Here is a 15,520-nt window from a genome sequence, read left to right as displayed (position 1 = left end):
GTTAATACATTAAAATTAAATTTAATATTTAAATGATATAAAATATTAGAAGGTTATATATTAATTTATTCATATAAATTTATTAAATTTTGAATACATTCTATAAAAAAAACTAAAAAATAAAAAACATTAATAATAAAAAGAAAAGAAACTTTGATATAGTAAAATTTGGTTAGCAAGCAAATTGATTTTTAAAATATAAAATTACTATTAATAAAAAATTTTAAATGTTTTGTTTTAAATTTTTAATAGATGCACAACAATTACATTAAAAATTAAATTTTGCACAATAAATTTTTTAATTAGTAACTTTAACATATACCTAATAACTAAATTTTTTTTTTGACCAAACACAAAATAATATATATATGAAACTTAAAAAACAAAAAGAAAAGCATTCCTTCAAAACACTGAACACCTAAAACAGAGTTGGTGTTCCCTTCAAAGTTCAAACCAGAAACCACTCCCTAAACACATTCGAAATTTTCCCCGTTATTGAAACGGGGCCGTTAAACCGTTGCCGACTATATGGCATTATTAAGCAAGTATCCAATTATGAAACTACATAAGCAAGAGCGAATTATATCCTTTCTATTCTAAGGTGGGTACATAAGTGGAAATGATCAATCACCATGGTCAAATAGGGTTGACCAGTTGACATCATTGAACCAAGAAAGGCCTTATTTCAATTACAAAACCACAAAAGCAAACGTGGTCCTGAATTCTTCATGTTATTGGAGAAATAATAAGGGATTTACTTGAGAAGAAGGCATCTAAACTCTTTGCTACATGTTCACATGCATCCATGAAACAATCTAATGTGTAAGCAGCAGCATGTGGTGAAAGGACAACATTGTCCAATGCAAAAAGTTCCTCGGGAACATTAGGCTCATTCTCAAACACATCCAAACCAGCACCTCTTATTTCCCCTTTCATCAAACATTGTACCAATACCTTTTCATCAATTAGAGCTCCTCTTCCAACATTCACAATAATGCCATCCTTCCCCAATGCTAACATTACTTCCTTGTTGACTATGTACTTTGTCTGCTCAGTTAATGGACAACAAAGTATAAGAACATCACTGTTAGAGGCAAGATCAACCACATTGGAGTAGAAAGTGTACGAGACTGATGGATTCTTGTTCCTTGAATGGTACATGATTATGCAATCAAAGGCCTCTAGCCTTTTGGCAACTTCCCCACCAATTCTTCCCAATCCAATAATCCCAACTCTCTTGCCTCCTAGCTGAAACATAAAGTTGAAAACTTGTCATCAATCCATCAAGTTACATTTATTAAGTTTAGTGTAGAAAACAAAGGAGGATAACAACTTTGCATCAAAATGCAAATAGTTGCTAGTGAAACATACTGAACAAGAATAATGTTATTTAGAGATCCCCAAAAATGTTGCCACACTGGTCATATAATCTAAATTTCATTGACATTTTGGATAACAAAAAGTAAAAAAGAATTTTCAGAATTTCATTGCCACATGATTTTCTTTTTCTTTTATCTACACATGAGGATGTTGTGTGGCATAATTTACTAAGTACTTGCTATACTTGAAATGATCAGAGCAGCAGAGATTCCCATGAAATTTTGTTTTTCTAGGTTGATTAGTTAGTTAGCTACTTATTATATTATTTAAAATTTAAACATGTCCAAATGACATTTGTGTGCTATATAATTAGTTCTGGTAAGTGGTAACAATACTCCACTCAAATTTTGCTTTGTCATGTACGAAACCTATGTCCCCTCAAAATGGCAAATATTGTTTTTATGTGAAGTAAATAAAAATGATTAGATAATGTAACATATTTAACTAAATTACTCTTTGTAAATTCTTAATTATCAACTTCCAAAAAATGCACGAGTCTACCGCTCAACTGACAGTTACCTTTGATCCAGAAGGAGAAGCCAAGGGCTTACATGGACCCCAGTTTCTAGCGAAGCGGTCGCCGGCAGAGATCTTGAAGTGGACGTCGATGAGCAACGCGACGGCTATGTTGTGAAAATTAGTAAAGCTAATTTTAGAAAATAAATAAATAAATAAATAATAACTAAATAAAATGAAAGGTAATAAACAATCATAGTTTATAACCTTAGGATTTTAATGGTTGAAAAAGAAAAGAATTATATACCTCTAATTGATGGATGGTTCATATTGAAGAGACTCACCTATAAATTGAGTTTTTCTTTAATTCATTTCAATCAAGTCATCCAAAGAGAATAACATAATATTTCTTTGAGTAGTTTTCTTCTATATATATAGAGAGAAGTGTGTTCTCCTTTTGTCAAGAGAGAGTGTTATTGTAGTCTCCTTGTGAGAGAGAGAAGTAGTAATTCTCAAAGAAAGTTATTCAATTGTTTCCATATTTTATACAAATTTCTAATTTTTCATCTTTATATTTTGCTGTGTCATTTGTCTGGTACCTAACAACCACATACCCATTTTGTCTCATAAACAGATTGATATGCTTTTGGAGTGGCACACCTTTGTTAGCTTTCATACTCTGAACTTCCCTTTGATTGCAGAAAATGTCTGGCCTATTGTTTGCAGTTCTTGGCAATGGCATATGGCTAACTCTTTATTGCTCTGGCTCTTTGGGGCATTCTTCGATTGTGCTTCTTTTATGTAGTATATATCAGCATTCTTCCATTTCTTTGTTTATAATTTATAATTGCAAGTTATTTCATTCTCTAGATATCTTCCCAGTTTTCAGCTTCTATGTTAGTTATTTGCTGATGAATTACAGATTAGCAATGCTTTTTACTCCCTGATAGCTGAAACACTAACGGATATTATTAATCATACATTCATATGTACTTTACATTGTGCATATATTTCGTTGTATTCACTGGCTGAAAGTTTAATAGGCAATGCTTGACTCCTGAGGGAGTCTGAATATACTTGTGAGAAAAATATATTTTATGGACAACAAGAAAAAACTATCGGCATACATGTGACTTAATTCTTACTACAAATAATTCACTATTTGCAGATTGCGTGGGGTGTTGCTCTATCATAAAGAAAAGGAGATTGGAGCAGCAAGTTCAACTTGGAAAAAGAGAGACCGAGCTAACAATCATATTTTATACAATTTATGAGGATTCATGTGCATACATTGTACTCCTTTTCTCATTGCTGATTTTGGTTTTTTGTGAATCTTGCTTGTTAGTGTGTGCTAGTGAGAGCTTATGCTTGTGAAAATTGTTCTTGGCATGCATCTGTGTGAGAGTTTGTGAGAAATTTTTTGTAATAGAAAAAGGCTTTGTGTGTTGAGTGAAAATACTAAGACAAAAAGAAAAGTCATTGTTAATGTCCCGGATTTTTGGTTCTTGGAATTGTCAGTGCTTGATGAATTTGTAACTTGGATATTGATCATAGTTGAACAATCTCACCACAAATTGTGATTGGGACCAGATGTAGGTTTCATTTTGGAACTGGACCAGAATAAATGACTTGGGCGATCTTCTTTTAACACTTTTTCATACTATAATTAATAGTTGCATGCAGAAGTAACTGTTTTAGTTTATCTCGTGCATACATGAGACAAAATTGAGCTTCAATTTTCTAAACAAAAGTGAAAACCTCAATATTTCAGAAGAACTCCAACTTAATATTTTATACTTCGAATTTTAATATTTTGTTATTGCTGCGAGTCCTTAGCATTGCCATATAGCTTAATTTATCTTTTTTTTTCTTTTTCTTTTTTTTTTTGTACTAAGTTCTATTATCCCAGCATGCTCAAGTTGCACAGGAATTTCTCTTATACACTTACCTACTTCACAAGTTCTTGAGTTTAATTAGCAATGGAAGCTTTTTACTACTTTCATTCATATATATCCGTTTCTTCTCTACGCACAAGGAAAAAAAAATGCACCTTTACACTATGTTTGGATATAAAATAGAAAAGGGTAAAATATACTTTTTATCCTTGAAATTTGATAAAAATTTTAAAAATACTTCTAAAATTTTATTTTGTTTTAATTTTGTCCCAAAAGTTTTCGATTTACATCAAATATACCCTCAACGGCTAAATTTTCAAAAAATTTAAGACCAATCTAACAATAATGCATAAAAATTATGCTTAATTTGCTTGTGTTAAGAGTGGTTCTTATGAAATTGTTGTTGAATTGGTCTTAAATGTTTTGAAAAATTATCTTTCAGAAGTATATTTAATGCAAATCGAAAATTTTTAGGATAAAATTGAAATAAAATAAAATTTAGAAGTATTTTTGAAATTTTTTTCAAACTTCAAAGACAAAAGATATACTTTATCCAATAAAAAATAAGAAGAAAGAAAATGAGAGGAAAGAAAATAAAAGAAAAAGTAAATTTTTTTTGTATTGTTTAGATGAAGAGAAAATGAATAAAAAAATAGGTGAAAATTTTTCTTTTATTTGAATGAAAAAAGAAAAAAAATTATAACAGAATAAAATTACATTAATACCCTTATCTATATTATATATAAATCATAATATATTAGTGTAACACAAAGGATAAATTTGTAATCTTACCCTTATTTGCAAATTCTCTTTAGTTTTCTTCGCATGGATGGAGTGAAAAGTTGGATATAGGTCCCACGTCATTTTTTCTCTTTGCACCCAATTTTTCTTCTTATCCAGTTAAAGGAAAACTAACTAAGTTTTCCATTCATTTTCCTTTTTCTGCATTTCCTTTCCTTTCAACTTTTTTGATCCAAACACAGTGTTAAAGTCTGTATTGTATTCCATAAAAGCAGTAGCTTGTTGAGATCTGTATTTTCTTATGAAACTCGAATACTTTATTGAGTTGCTATATCCACGTAGGAGATATATTTCGGACATGATTCTCATCGATACTTGTCCAATACACGTGTTTATGTCCAACTGTGTCTTAATAAAAAATAAAAAATTCTATTCCAGACATGTTTAGACACACTTAAATACCATCACAAGTCAATGTGTATATCTAGCCTTAGTGTTCATGCATTATAGGGAAGATTCATAGTTTGAACATTGAGCAGTAAATGGGAAGATTCACTCATCTTCGTGATGTATGTTTTTAAATCTTCTCGTCCAGCACACCTTTGATGTCATCACATCTCTTTATTTAGTTGGAGCTGCCTTTCAATCTTTGCGATGTTTGTTGAGAAAGAAAAAGGTCGCTTTCCGTTGCTATTGGAAACATATCAATTTTTATGCTTTCAAGTCTGTTACATAGTTGAGATATAATGTTATCTTCTTTGCAAATATTCCAATCATCTCCACCGCTTGTGCAGAATGTTGAATTCTATAAGATGGTCAAAATTTGCTTAACTTCGCCTAATTTGTGTGCAGTAATGATTCAATTTTTTTGCTTTTGTTTCTTCTTTTTTCTTATTTAAAAACATAATTATTACACACCATGTTGTTGAATGCTGGAGATGGTAAAAATTTGCAACTCATGTGATAAAAGTCTTATTTTATTTTTTGTTCTCTTTGCTTTTAACATTCAGAAGTTTGTAGCATACTAAAAGATGCAATAGATGCTACAAAATGTAACTCCTATTCTTAAGATAAAAAATGAAATTCTCAATATTTTGATGCAAATTCTAAGACTATGTAACAATACCATTATACTAGCTAACCATGAAAGTTAGTGGAGTAGACAACATAATTGTTTAATAAGAAACTCATCCTGCTTGTTTTTCTTAGTTTAAAGCAAAGAATTTTAACTTTCTTTCTCATACCACAGGTCTCTATATGGAGGAAGTGTTTTCTTAATATCAGTAACATTAAATTTGCACGGAGAAGCAAGAATAATAGGCCAGTCTTTGCCTCTGTCACGTGTCTCTCTAACAAGTAACAAGCACTAATTATATGCGCTTTACATATCTTTATTTCAGTGCTACCATGTATTACTTTTGCGTAGCTTCTCTATTTGATTTCGATTTGTCTTCCTTTCTTTAATTTTATTAAATAGGTATGCATTTTTGTACATGTCGAACGTGACTACGTGAGAAGGGTAAATTCATTATCCCTTCAAAATGCCTTTCCACGCGCACCTTGTGGATCCATGTGTATACTGGTGAGAAAGTCTAGGGATCTAACACTTTTATTAAAATTTGATCAGTATTTAACTAGCAAAAGAAAAGTGAGTAATCTTACATCATAGAATAAAATCTCGTACCATTAAAAACACCAATAATGACTAGACGATGACTATGAATCATAAAATTTGTTGGCCCTCTAATACTCCTCTTTTGGTAATTGTTTTTGGCATACTCTATTAGATGCTTGTATTAGGCCTGTTTCTCTGTGTTGGGCTTCCAGGCCCAGGCTATGACCAACCATTGCAAGGAATCCTGCCTTTCATTCAAGAACAAAATACATTGGAGTACAATATCACTTTGTTCGGGAAGTAGTAGAAGAAGGAAGTGTTGATATGCAGAAGATTCACACTAAAGACAACCTAGCAGATGCCATGACAAAACCAATCAACACAGAAAAGTTTGAACGGTGTAGATCCTCATACGGCCTATGGAATACATAAGCAACATGAATTTTGAAAATTTATCAAAATTAGCTTTAAGTGGGAGATTATGAAAATTAGTAAAGCTAATTTTAGAAAATAAATAAATAAATAAGAACTAAATAAAATGAAAGGTAATAAACAATCTTAGTTTATAACCTTAGAATTTTAATGGTTGAAAAAGAGAAGAATTATATACCTCGAGACTCGCCTATAAATTGAGTTTTTCTTTAATTCATTTCAATCAAGTCATCCAAAGAGAATAACATAATATTTCTTTGAGTAGTTTTCTTCTATATATAGAGAGAGAAGTGTATTCTCCTTTTGTCAAGAGAGAGTGTTATTGTAGTCTCCTTGTGAGAGAGAGAAGTTGTAATTCTCAAAGAAAGTTATTCAATTATTTCCATATTTTATACAAATTTCTAATTTTTTATCTCTATGTCAGCAACGTCGGCGGTGAACTGTGTCCCGAGAGTGACAACGTGGATGCAGCGGCGAAGGCACTTGAGGATGTCAATGTGGTCAGATCCGACGCTGACCGTAACAACAATGCCGAGGGAGGGGAGTGAGCGGATGACGTCAGCAGTGACCGGCTGTAGAGGGTTGCAGAGGATGGCGCGAACGGAGGAAGGGTGGATTTGTTGGGTTTGAAGGAATTGGAGGAGTGGGAGATTAGAGGAGAAGGCATCAAGGAAACGGTATTTGTTAGAGTTTTGAGATTGGAAGAGGCTATACAACGCTGGAGGGCCCAAAACCAAGAGTGGTGGAAGCTCTGAAGTCATTGTTCCACTCACTTCCCACTTATCTGCTTAGTAACTCATAGTCTGCTTCCAGGTTCCAGTTAAATGTTCTGTTGTGTTTTCTTTGGAGAATGCAGAGTCGAAAATTTGAGTTGTTTTTTTTTTTTCGTATTCAGAGATAATGTGTTTTAAGTGTTGTTTTTTTAGATGGATTAGATCATTTTTAATTTTAGGTATCCCAAATTTATGGACATTATACACCTATACACACATTTGAAAAATTGAGAAAGTATAGGAGAATTACATCTTTTTTTAACAACAAAAATAATGGGTTGAAAAAAGGAAATTAATTTTAATTTTAAAAGTTAAATTTTGAATTAATTAGATTTAATCATAATTTTTTTTTACCACAATCATTCTCTTGCAATCCTATGTCATTGCCACCGGTGCTATATTGTAATTTTGGTGTTTCTCGCAGTTGTTGTCTCATTACTTGTTTTTTATTAACTAAGTTGAATATTCATTTTATTGTGTATGTATATGGTTCTTTTTATTCTAAAGTAAATGTTTATTTAGATATCTATTGATATTTTACTTGATTTGCTTGACTTTGCATACACATATTCCGCAGCATGTTCATTTTACTATGTATACGAATGGTTTTTTCACTAAGATGTGGATGTTTATTTGGGTCAATACTATTTGAGTGAACGAAAATAAGGACGAAGTAGAGACAGTCGCTTTTGTTACAGCGCAGCTGTACGACGGGCGGCCTTCTTCCACGGCAAGAATGCGCGTCGCAGGAGAGCAGTAGGGCGGTACGGTTGTGCGTGACGCAATGGGCGATGGGGGACCTTCTCACTCATCGAGAAGGCGTGGCGGTTGGTAGGGATGGAAAAAGGCCAGGCGGCCTTCCAGGTGCCTATAGCCTGGCCTGTGTTTGGTCTGGTCTGGCCTGACCTGTTATAAAATAGGTACAGGTTCAGGCTCTTTTAAAAACCTTAATACATTAATAGGCTAGGCCCAGGCTTATTAATTAGCCTTATAGGCCTGTCAGACCTGCCTGGACCTGTTAAAATATAATTAAATATATAAATAATTATTTATTATTAATAAAATTATGAGATATTTTAAATTTATTATATTTTATTATAAATATTTGTGTATATTTAGGTCAGGCCAGGCTGAATAACAGGTCAGGCCTAGTAATTTATAAAGAGCCTATAACAGGTTGCAGGCCAGGCTTAGGCCAATCAACTGTATGACAGGACAAGCCTGTTAAGAGCAAAGTCTGGCCTGACCTAGCCTGTTTCCACCCCTAGCGGTTGGGAACAGAGGCCCAATGCCGCTGGGGAGAGCATGGGTAGAGGTAGCGACGGCACTTCGAACGCTTAGGGAGATGGAGATGTGATAATGCGGCGTGGAGGAGAGCTGACAATACGGCGTGGAGCATCAACGGAACAGTATCTCTGTTCTAGGCGAGGTGGCGATGGCGGCGCACCACAGTTTCTTGATGGGGACAATGGACGGCGTTGTAGAAGATGCAATGGTAGGAGATTACGATATAAATAGAATTTAGGGTTTGGTATCAGTGAAAATAAAAAATGAAAAGAACGAAAAGTGAAAATGAAATTAGATTGGGGTGTTTTTTTATAGTTATTGAGTCTGAATGTTCAACCTATTGTTTATGTTATTCATACCTTTCGCTGTCTACATAATAAAATTATTAAAAATTTTACATATTATTTAATTGTGATCAAGATTCAAACCAACATATTAAAAGACATCATATATTATTATTCAACCAAAACCTCAATTGAATGGGTTTTAAGTTTCAATTTTTAGTCTTTTCTTTTCTTTTTTTTTTTTTAAGATTTGAAACAAAACAAAAAAAATAACCAAATTCTAAAGTCTACTCAAACACAACATGAGAAAAATAGCAAAGCCATTTATGGTATGCTATATAAGAAACTTCCTTATCTTGTGCTTGCAGCTCACTCACCTCATTTATGCGCTAGTTAATTCTTATATATATATATATATATATTTCATTAAAAAATATTAAATANTTTACTCCCTTCACTTGCAGAAACAAATATCATGGGCATGATCTATTTTTGGGGGATTTGAATATTATTATTTTATTTTAGAAGTGACATAATTATTATTTGAAGGTTTGATTGTCTTGCTTTGATTATTATTAGGCTAATTATCTGGTATCGACTATTTTAATGTCAAATTTGTCCAACTTTTATTTTAAGATAAATTTTAATATTTTACAATTTATTTAAATTAGATATTAATTTTTAGTTATTGTTAATAAATTAGATATCAAAATTTTGGTAGCATAATTATCACTTTATTATTATTGGTTACCTTTAATAAAAAATCTTTTGTCAAAACTACATTTTTATTATCATTATAATACAAACTTTATTATTTGTCATCATATTGTCTTAAAGAGTTAATACTTATTTTGGTCTCGAAAATTTACACTTAACTTTAATTTCATTCTCAAATTTTAATTTATCCAATTGAGACTCCCCAAATATTAAATCGTGACCCATGTTTGTCCCTAAAATTATTTCGGTTAACATAATACTGATATGACGCGTTAACTTGGTTTGACTTGGCTGAACTTATCATATTTCCAAGTAAAGCTTTTAGCGTTTTGCGAAAGTAGAGCTACAACTTAAGGTTAAATTGAGTATCAACAACCTTGCCACATCATATACCTTTTACATTTCTACCATGGCAATTTGAATCACAAGAGACACACCTCGATAAGTTAGTGTGCCACATCAGTTCTTCATTAACAGAAATAGTCTCAGGAACAGACGTGAATCACAAGTTAATATTTGGGGATTTTAATTGGGTAAATTTAAATTTGGAGATCAAAATTAAAGTCGAATATAAATTTCAAAGACCAAAATGAGTTTTAACTTGATGTCCTAAATGATATGTTCTTTAATTTTATTTTATTTATTTGATATCGAAAGTACTTTTGATATTTTCACAATCTTTTGATAATATAGTTGGCAAAGTATTTGATGGAACTCCACGCCAAAAATAATCACAGAATAATCCCAATTTATTTTATTGAATATACTAATGAACAATAATAATTTTTAAAATTAATTTTAAACTCTGCACACAATTAAGTGATTTAGGCTGATAAAACTTTTCTTTTTTTAAAAGTAATTTATGAAAATTAGTTTTTAAAAATATTTTTTTTTAATTATAGTATTCATCAAATAAAAAATAACTTTTAATAACTTCAAGCAATAACAATTTACAATTGTGCATGACAACTAGTAACCTTGTGTGATACCTGTCTCATCTCCATATCCGGTTGCCGAACTGGTCTTGGCTGCCCAACACAGTCATTGCCTGGCGGTTTTGCTATTGTAGTTAGTTGCACAGTGTTGCTGCAATCCCAGCACTCTCTCCTCTCACAATTCTAAACCATGCTGATGATTCTACTTGGAGTCATATCTTGAGATTTATTACAATTTTATATAGAAAAGGAACTTTTATTTGCGTGTGTCTACTAATTACTTTAACTTTGTTAGATGTAAAAATCTTGGCAAATTGTATTATATGTACTGCTCCAGTCACTTTAACAAAGACATTAGACATGCACGGTTGAGGTCATTCCTACCCGGCCCTTTGATTTGATTCTAAAATAATATTATAAATTAGGCTTGGTTTATCAAATCGGAAACCTGATAAACCCATCAATTGATTCGATTGGATCGCTAATTAAATTGGATTTAAATTCATCTAAGTTAAATTCGTAAAAATTGAAGTGTACTGGATAAGTGAAATTGCAAGTGTACATGAAGACACAGGAGAAATAATAAGGGGTTAACTTGAGAAGAAGGCATCAAAACTCTTTGCCACATGTTCACATGCATCCATGAAACAATCTAATGTAATTGCACCAGCATGTGGTGAAAGGACAACATTGTCCAATGAAAAGAGCTCTTTGGGAACATTAGGCTCATTCTCAAACACATCCAAACCAGCACCTCTTATCTCCCCTTTCATCAAACATTGTACCAATTCCTTTTCATCAATTAGAGCTCCTCTTCCAACATTCACAATAATGCCATCCTTCCCCAATGCTAACATTACTTCCTTGTTGACTATGTACTTTGTTTGCTCAGTTAATGGACAACAAAGAACAAGAACATCACTGTTAGAGGCAAGATCAACGACATTGGAGTAGAAAGTGTATGAGACTGATGGATTCTTGTTCCTTGAATGGTACATGATTATGCAATCAAAGGCCTCTAGCCTTTTGGCAACTTGTCCACCAATTCTTCCCAATCCTATAATCCCAACTCTCTTGCCTCCTAGCTGAAACAAAAAGTTGAAAACTAGTTATCATTCATTTGAAACATCAAACTACTTTCATTGTTTCATTCAATAGTTCAATTCTAAGTAGTATCACTTCCCTATATATAGGGCCTGGACAAGTTATTAATCATCCTCTGACCACTACAAACAGAGTAAAACACTGATTCCCTTTGTCATTTGGTAATATTACATGCACACTTGACAACACTCTCAATCATGAATGATGACATCGAAATCGTCCTCTCGCACTAAAATCACAAAATTAAAATACAAATGAACTTTGTTAGGTAGATAATGGCTTTTGTAAACAATGTGAATAATAGACTCTAAAATTGGTTCAATAAAGTAAAAACTCACTGCACCTCCAAATTACCCACCTAAATCTTAATATTAGGATAACCATCCACACATCTAGTAAATTGAACATCCGATATATTCATTGTTCATATTGTTTAGTATTTTCATTGTCTACGTATACTTTTCCATTGCAAATATAGTTGTAGGTGAAACATATATAGATTAACAAAAAGGGTTGGACAGCCCCAAAAATCTTACCACACTAGTGGTGTTATATAATCTAACATTCATTGACTTTGGCCACATACACTTTTTTTCAAAGAAAATTCTGAGATTCATATATGCACATCCACAAAAAACTTCAGAGGAATCAAGTAAAAGATTATATAACACCACGTCGAATTCAAAATCTTAACGTTATTAAATCTAAGTGGGACTATACCTCCCACTTGCTATTCGAAAATGGTATAAATTTGTGTGCCAATACCTAACAAAATTCTCTTCATATACAGTATATATATTAAATGATAAATGATGTTAAAGAAACTGATATTAACTCATTCAAAAAATCAATAATCAGCTAATATTATTTTTAGTTGCTTTGATTGTTTGTTAAAAAGAAAAATAGTTGCTAACAAAACCGTTCTCAATATAACACGAATTGAACAAGCATAAAGAGTGAAAGTGTGAGTTACCTTTGAACCAGAAGGGAAGCTCCATGGCTTGAAATGAATCGACTTCTTGGCAAACCGATCACCGGCAGAGATCTTGAACATGACGTCGATCAGCAACGCCACGGCCATGTCAGCAACATCGGGGGCAAACTGTGACCCGAGAGTAACAACCTGGATGCCTCGGCGGCGGCACTCGGCGGTATCGATGTGGTCAGCACCAACGGTGGTAGTAGCGACGATGCCGAGGGAGGGGAGTGACCGAATGACGTCAGCAGTGACCGGCTGTCGCGGGCTGCAGAGGATGGCGCGGACGGAGGAAGGGTGGTTCTGTTGGGTTTGAAGAAATTGGGGGAGTGGTAGATGAGAAGAAAAGGCATTGAGGAAACGGTATTTGTGAGAGTAGTGAGATTGGAAGAGGTTGAAGACCATTGGAGGACCCAAGACCAAGAGCGCTGGAAGCTCTGAATCCATGGCCGCACTCAGATTTCAGTCACTCACTCGCCGATCTGTTTACTAACAAGTCATCAGCTGTCAAGGTGAATGGCGACGAGGCTCGCTTTTGTGGGACCCACTCATTGTCAGAGATTCCAACTTTCATTAATGGTATGTTTCGTGCTGGTATTGCACTAGGCCACCACTCAAATAAAAATCTTAAAAACAACTTTATGAAAGACGCTTGCGTAACAAAATCTAAACCATATATTTTAAAATTACATTTTTCACTTAAAACTATAACTTTTTATAAAGAAAAACGTCACCTAATGGAAAAAAGTAAATTAAAAGATTTAAGAGAAAAAATAATTAAATTATTAAAATTAATAGATCAAAAATTAATGATTTTAACTAATATTAACTGTAATGACACCAAATTCTTAAAATCAATAATTTTTCTCAAAATCTTTATTTTACTATAAGTTTTATTGAAAGACTTCAAAAATCTGAAAAAACTTATATTTCACACGAAATTTCTAAAAAATGTTATCATGAAAATGATTCCCCACACCTTTATCATACTTTTAACCCACAATTAAATTTTATAGTAGATATGCTTGAAGAAATATTAGTATCCATAAAATTTTAAAGAAATTAGGAAAAAGAGAATCCCAAAGAAAAAAATTTCAAAATATAATCAACATAACAGAATTAAAAGTAAAACCACCATTAAAATTATGAATATTGAAAAAAAATTAGAAGAAGTTACGATGTTTTTTAAACAATTAAAAATGGCTCAAGAAAATAATATTATGGAACAGGAATTTCAAATAGAAGAAGAATATAGAAAATGAAGAACACATCCTAGATTATTCAAGTGACGAAGAACCAGCAATTCCAATACAAGTAAAAAATGAAGCTGGAACATCTAAAGATAATCAATCTCAATTTAAATGGAAAATAGGTTTTAATAATTATGCTTTTAAAAAAGGGTTTATAAATAAAGATTCAAAATATACAAAAATACCATCAAAATACGTTCCTAAAATCCAGGAAATAGAAGGAGAAAGAATGCTCGATTTAGACTGTAAAAAGAATGAAAAAGAAATTTTTGAGAACTGGTTGAATTCTTTTTTATTAGAAGCCTTTACTAATCTAAAACTTAGTGAATTGTCTAGAAGAGATATTTGAAATTACATAGGGTTTCATACTAAAGGAACTGTAAGAGATTATATGACATCAATAGAAAATCAAATAATAGAAGAATTAGCAACAAAAACAACAGCTTATGATAAAATATTACATATAATGATGATTCTATATAAAGAATTTTTTGAAAAAAATATTATAGATCATAGACAAGAAGTCTATAATAAAGAATATCAAGAAGCAAAAAATCATTTAGCTAATATTCAGATATATGATTTATGTAATGTGGAGTCTTATATATGTGAATATAGAATACATTATTATAAATTAAAAGAAGAAGATAAAGACCATTATCTTAGAATGTATATAACAAAACTTCCATATCCTGCTAATGAATTTATAATGGGAAGATTTATAAGAGAAATAAATAGAGGGACAATTGAAAATAATTTTGGTGGAGCAACCTCTGCAATAAGAGAGGAAATAAAAGAAAGTCTTAATAAAAATTTTCAAAGAAAAAGAAAATATCAATTTAGAAAAAGAAAATACTATCCAAACTGGAGAAAAAAGAGGTATTTTAGAAAAAGAAATAACAATAAAAATAAAAGATAAAAAAATGACTATTGCCCAAATAAAAAAGAAAATTATAAGTGTTGGTATTGCCAAGAAGAAGGATACTATGCAAATGAATGTCCAAAAAAAAGGATAAAAAGGATCTTACCAAACAAATAGAAATTGCTAAGTCTTGTTTCATGGAACCATTAGAAGAATCTGATGATAACTTAGACTATATTTTTGAATATGTCTCAGAAACAGACTCAGAGACCGAGTAATAATGCCACATTTATTACTATAAAAATAACAGAAAAGTTTATAAATGCTTTCATAGATACTAGAGCAACACAATGCTTTGCTAGTACAAATATAAAACTTGATTGGAAAAAATTAAAGAAACCATTAAGTGTTAGAATAGCTGACAAATTAATACATAAAATTGACCAAAAAGCAGAGATGGCTGAAATATTTATTCAAAATTATAGGTTCATTGTTCCATCTATATATATGTTAGATTCTGGAATGGATTTTATCATAGGAAATAACTTTTTAAAGCTATATCATCCATTCATTCAAGAATTAACATATATAGTTTTAAAAACTCTACACGATTCTTCAATAAATCAAAAATCAAAACGTATAAAAATACCAACTACTACTATAGATAAGATCTTAAAATTTAAAATATTTTCTATATTAGAAATATGCTATTTGAATTTATATTTTCAGATAAATATCCCAAAAAATAATCTTGAAATAAAGATAGAAGAACTTTTGGATGAAATTTGTGCTGAAAATCCTTTAGATATTAAA

General features: G+C 31.6%; 2 protein-coding genes across 2 annotated transcripts; both read right to left on the bottom strand.

Moving 5' to 3' along the window:
- Positions 1-520: 520 nt before the first annotated feature.
- On the bottom strand, positions 521-7,380 carry LOC107464258 (glyoxylate/hydroxypyruvate reductase HPR3). Its single transcript, XM_052253978.1, has 3 exons — positions 6,941-7,380; positions 1,900-2,009; positions 521-1,248 (listed from the first exon to the last, which is right to left on the bottom strand). The coding sequence occupies exons 1-3, from the start codon at positions 7,278-7,280 to the stop codon at positions 727-729; spliced, it is 972 nt and encodes a 323-aa protein (XP_052109938.1). The 5' UTR covers positions 7,281-7,380; the 3' UTR covers positions 521-726.
- A 3,636-nt stretch (positions 7,381-11,016) lies between these two features.
- On the bottom strand, positions 11,017-13,188 carry LOC107464259 (glyoxylate/hydroxypyruvate reductase HPR3). The gene is made up of 2 exons (XM_016083185.3): positions 12,593-13,188; positions 11,017-11,600 (listed from the first exon to the last, which is right to left on the bottom strand). The coding sequence occupies exons 1-2, from the start codon at positions 13,040-13,042 to the stop codon at positions 11,106-11,108; spliced, it is 945 nt and encodes a 314-aa protein (XP_015938671.1). The 5' UTR covers positions 13,043-13,188; the 3' UTR covers positions 11,017-11,105.
- Between the last annotated feature and the right edge of the window lie 2,332 nt (positions 13,189-15,520).

This window comes from Arachis duranensis, chromosome 9 (genome assembly GCF_000817695.3).
Source record: "Arachis duranensis cultivar V14167 chromosome 9, aradu.V14167.gnm2.J7QH, whole genome shotgun sequence".
Taxonomy (NCBI): Eukaryota; Viridiplantae; Streptophyta; class Magnoliopsida; order Fabales; family Fabaceae; genus Arachis; species Arachis duranensis.
Note: the sequence above shows the minus strand (reverse complement) of the source record. Positions and strands in the feature narration are given on the sequence as shown.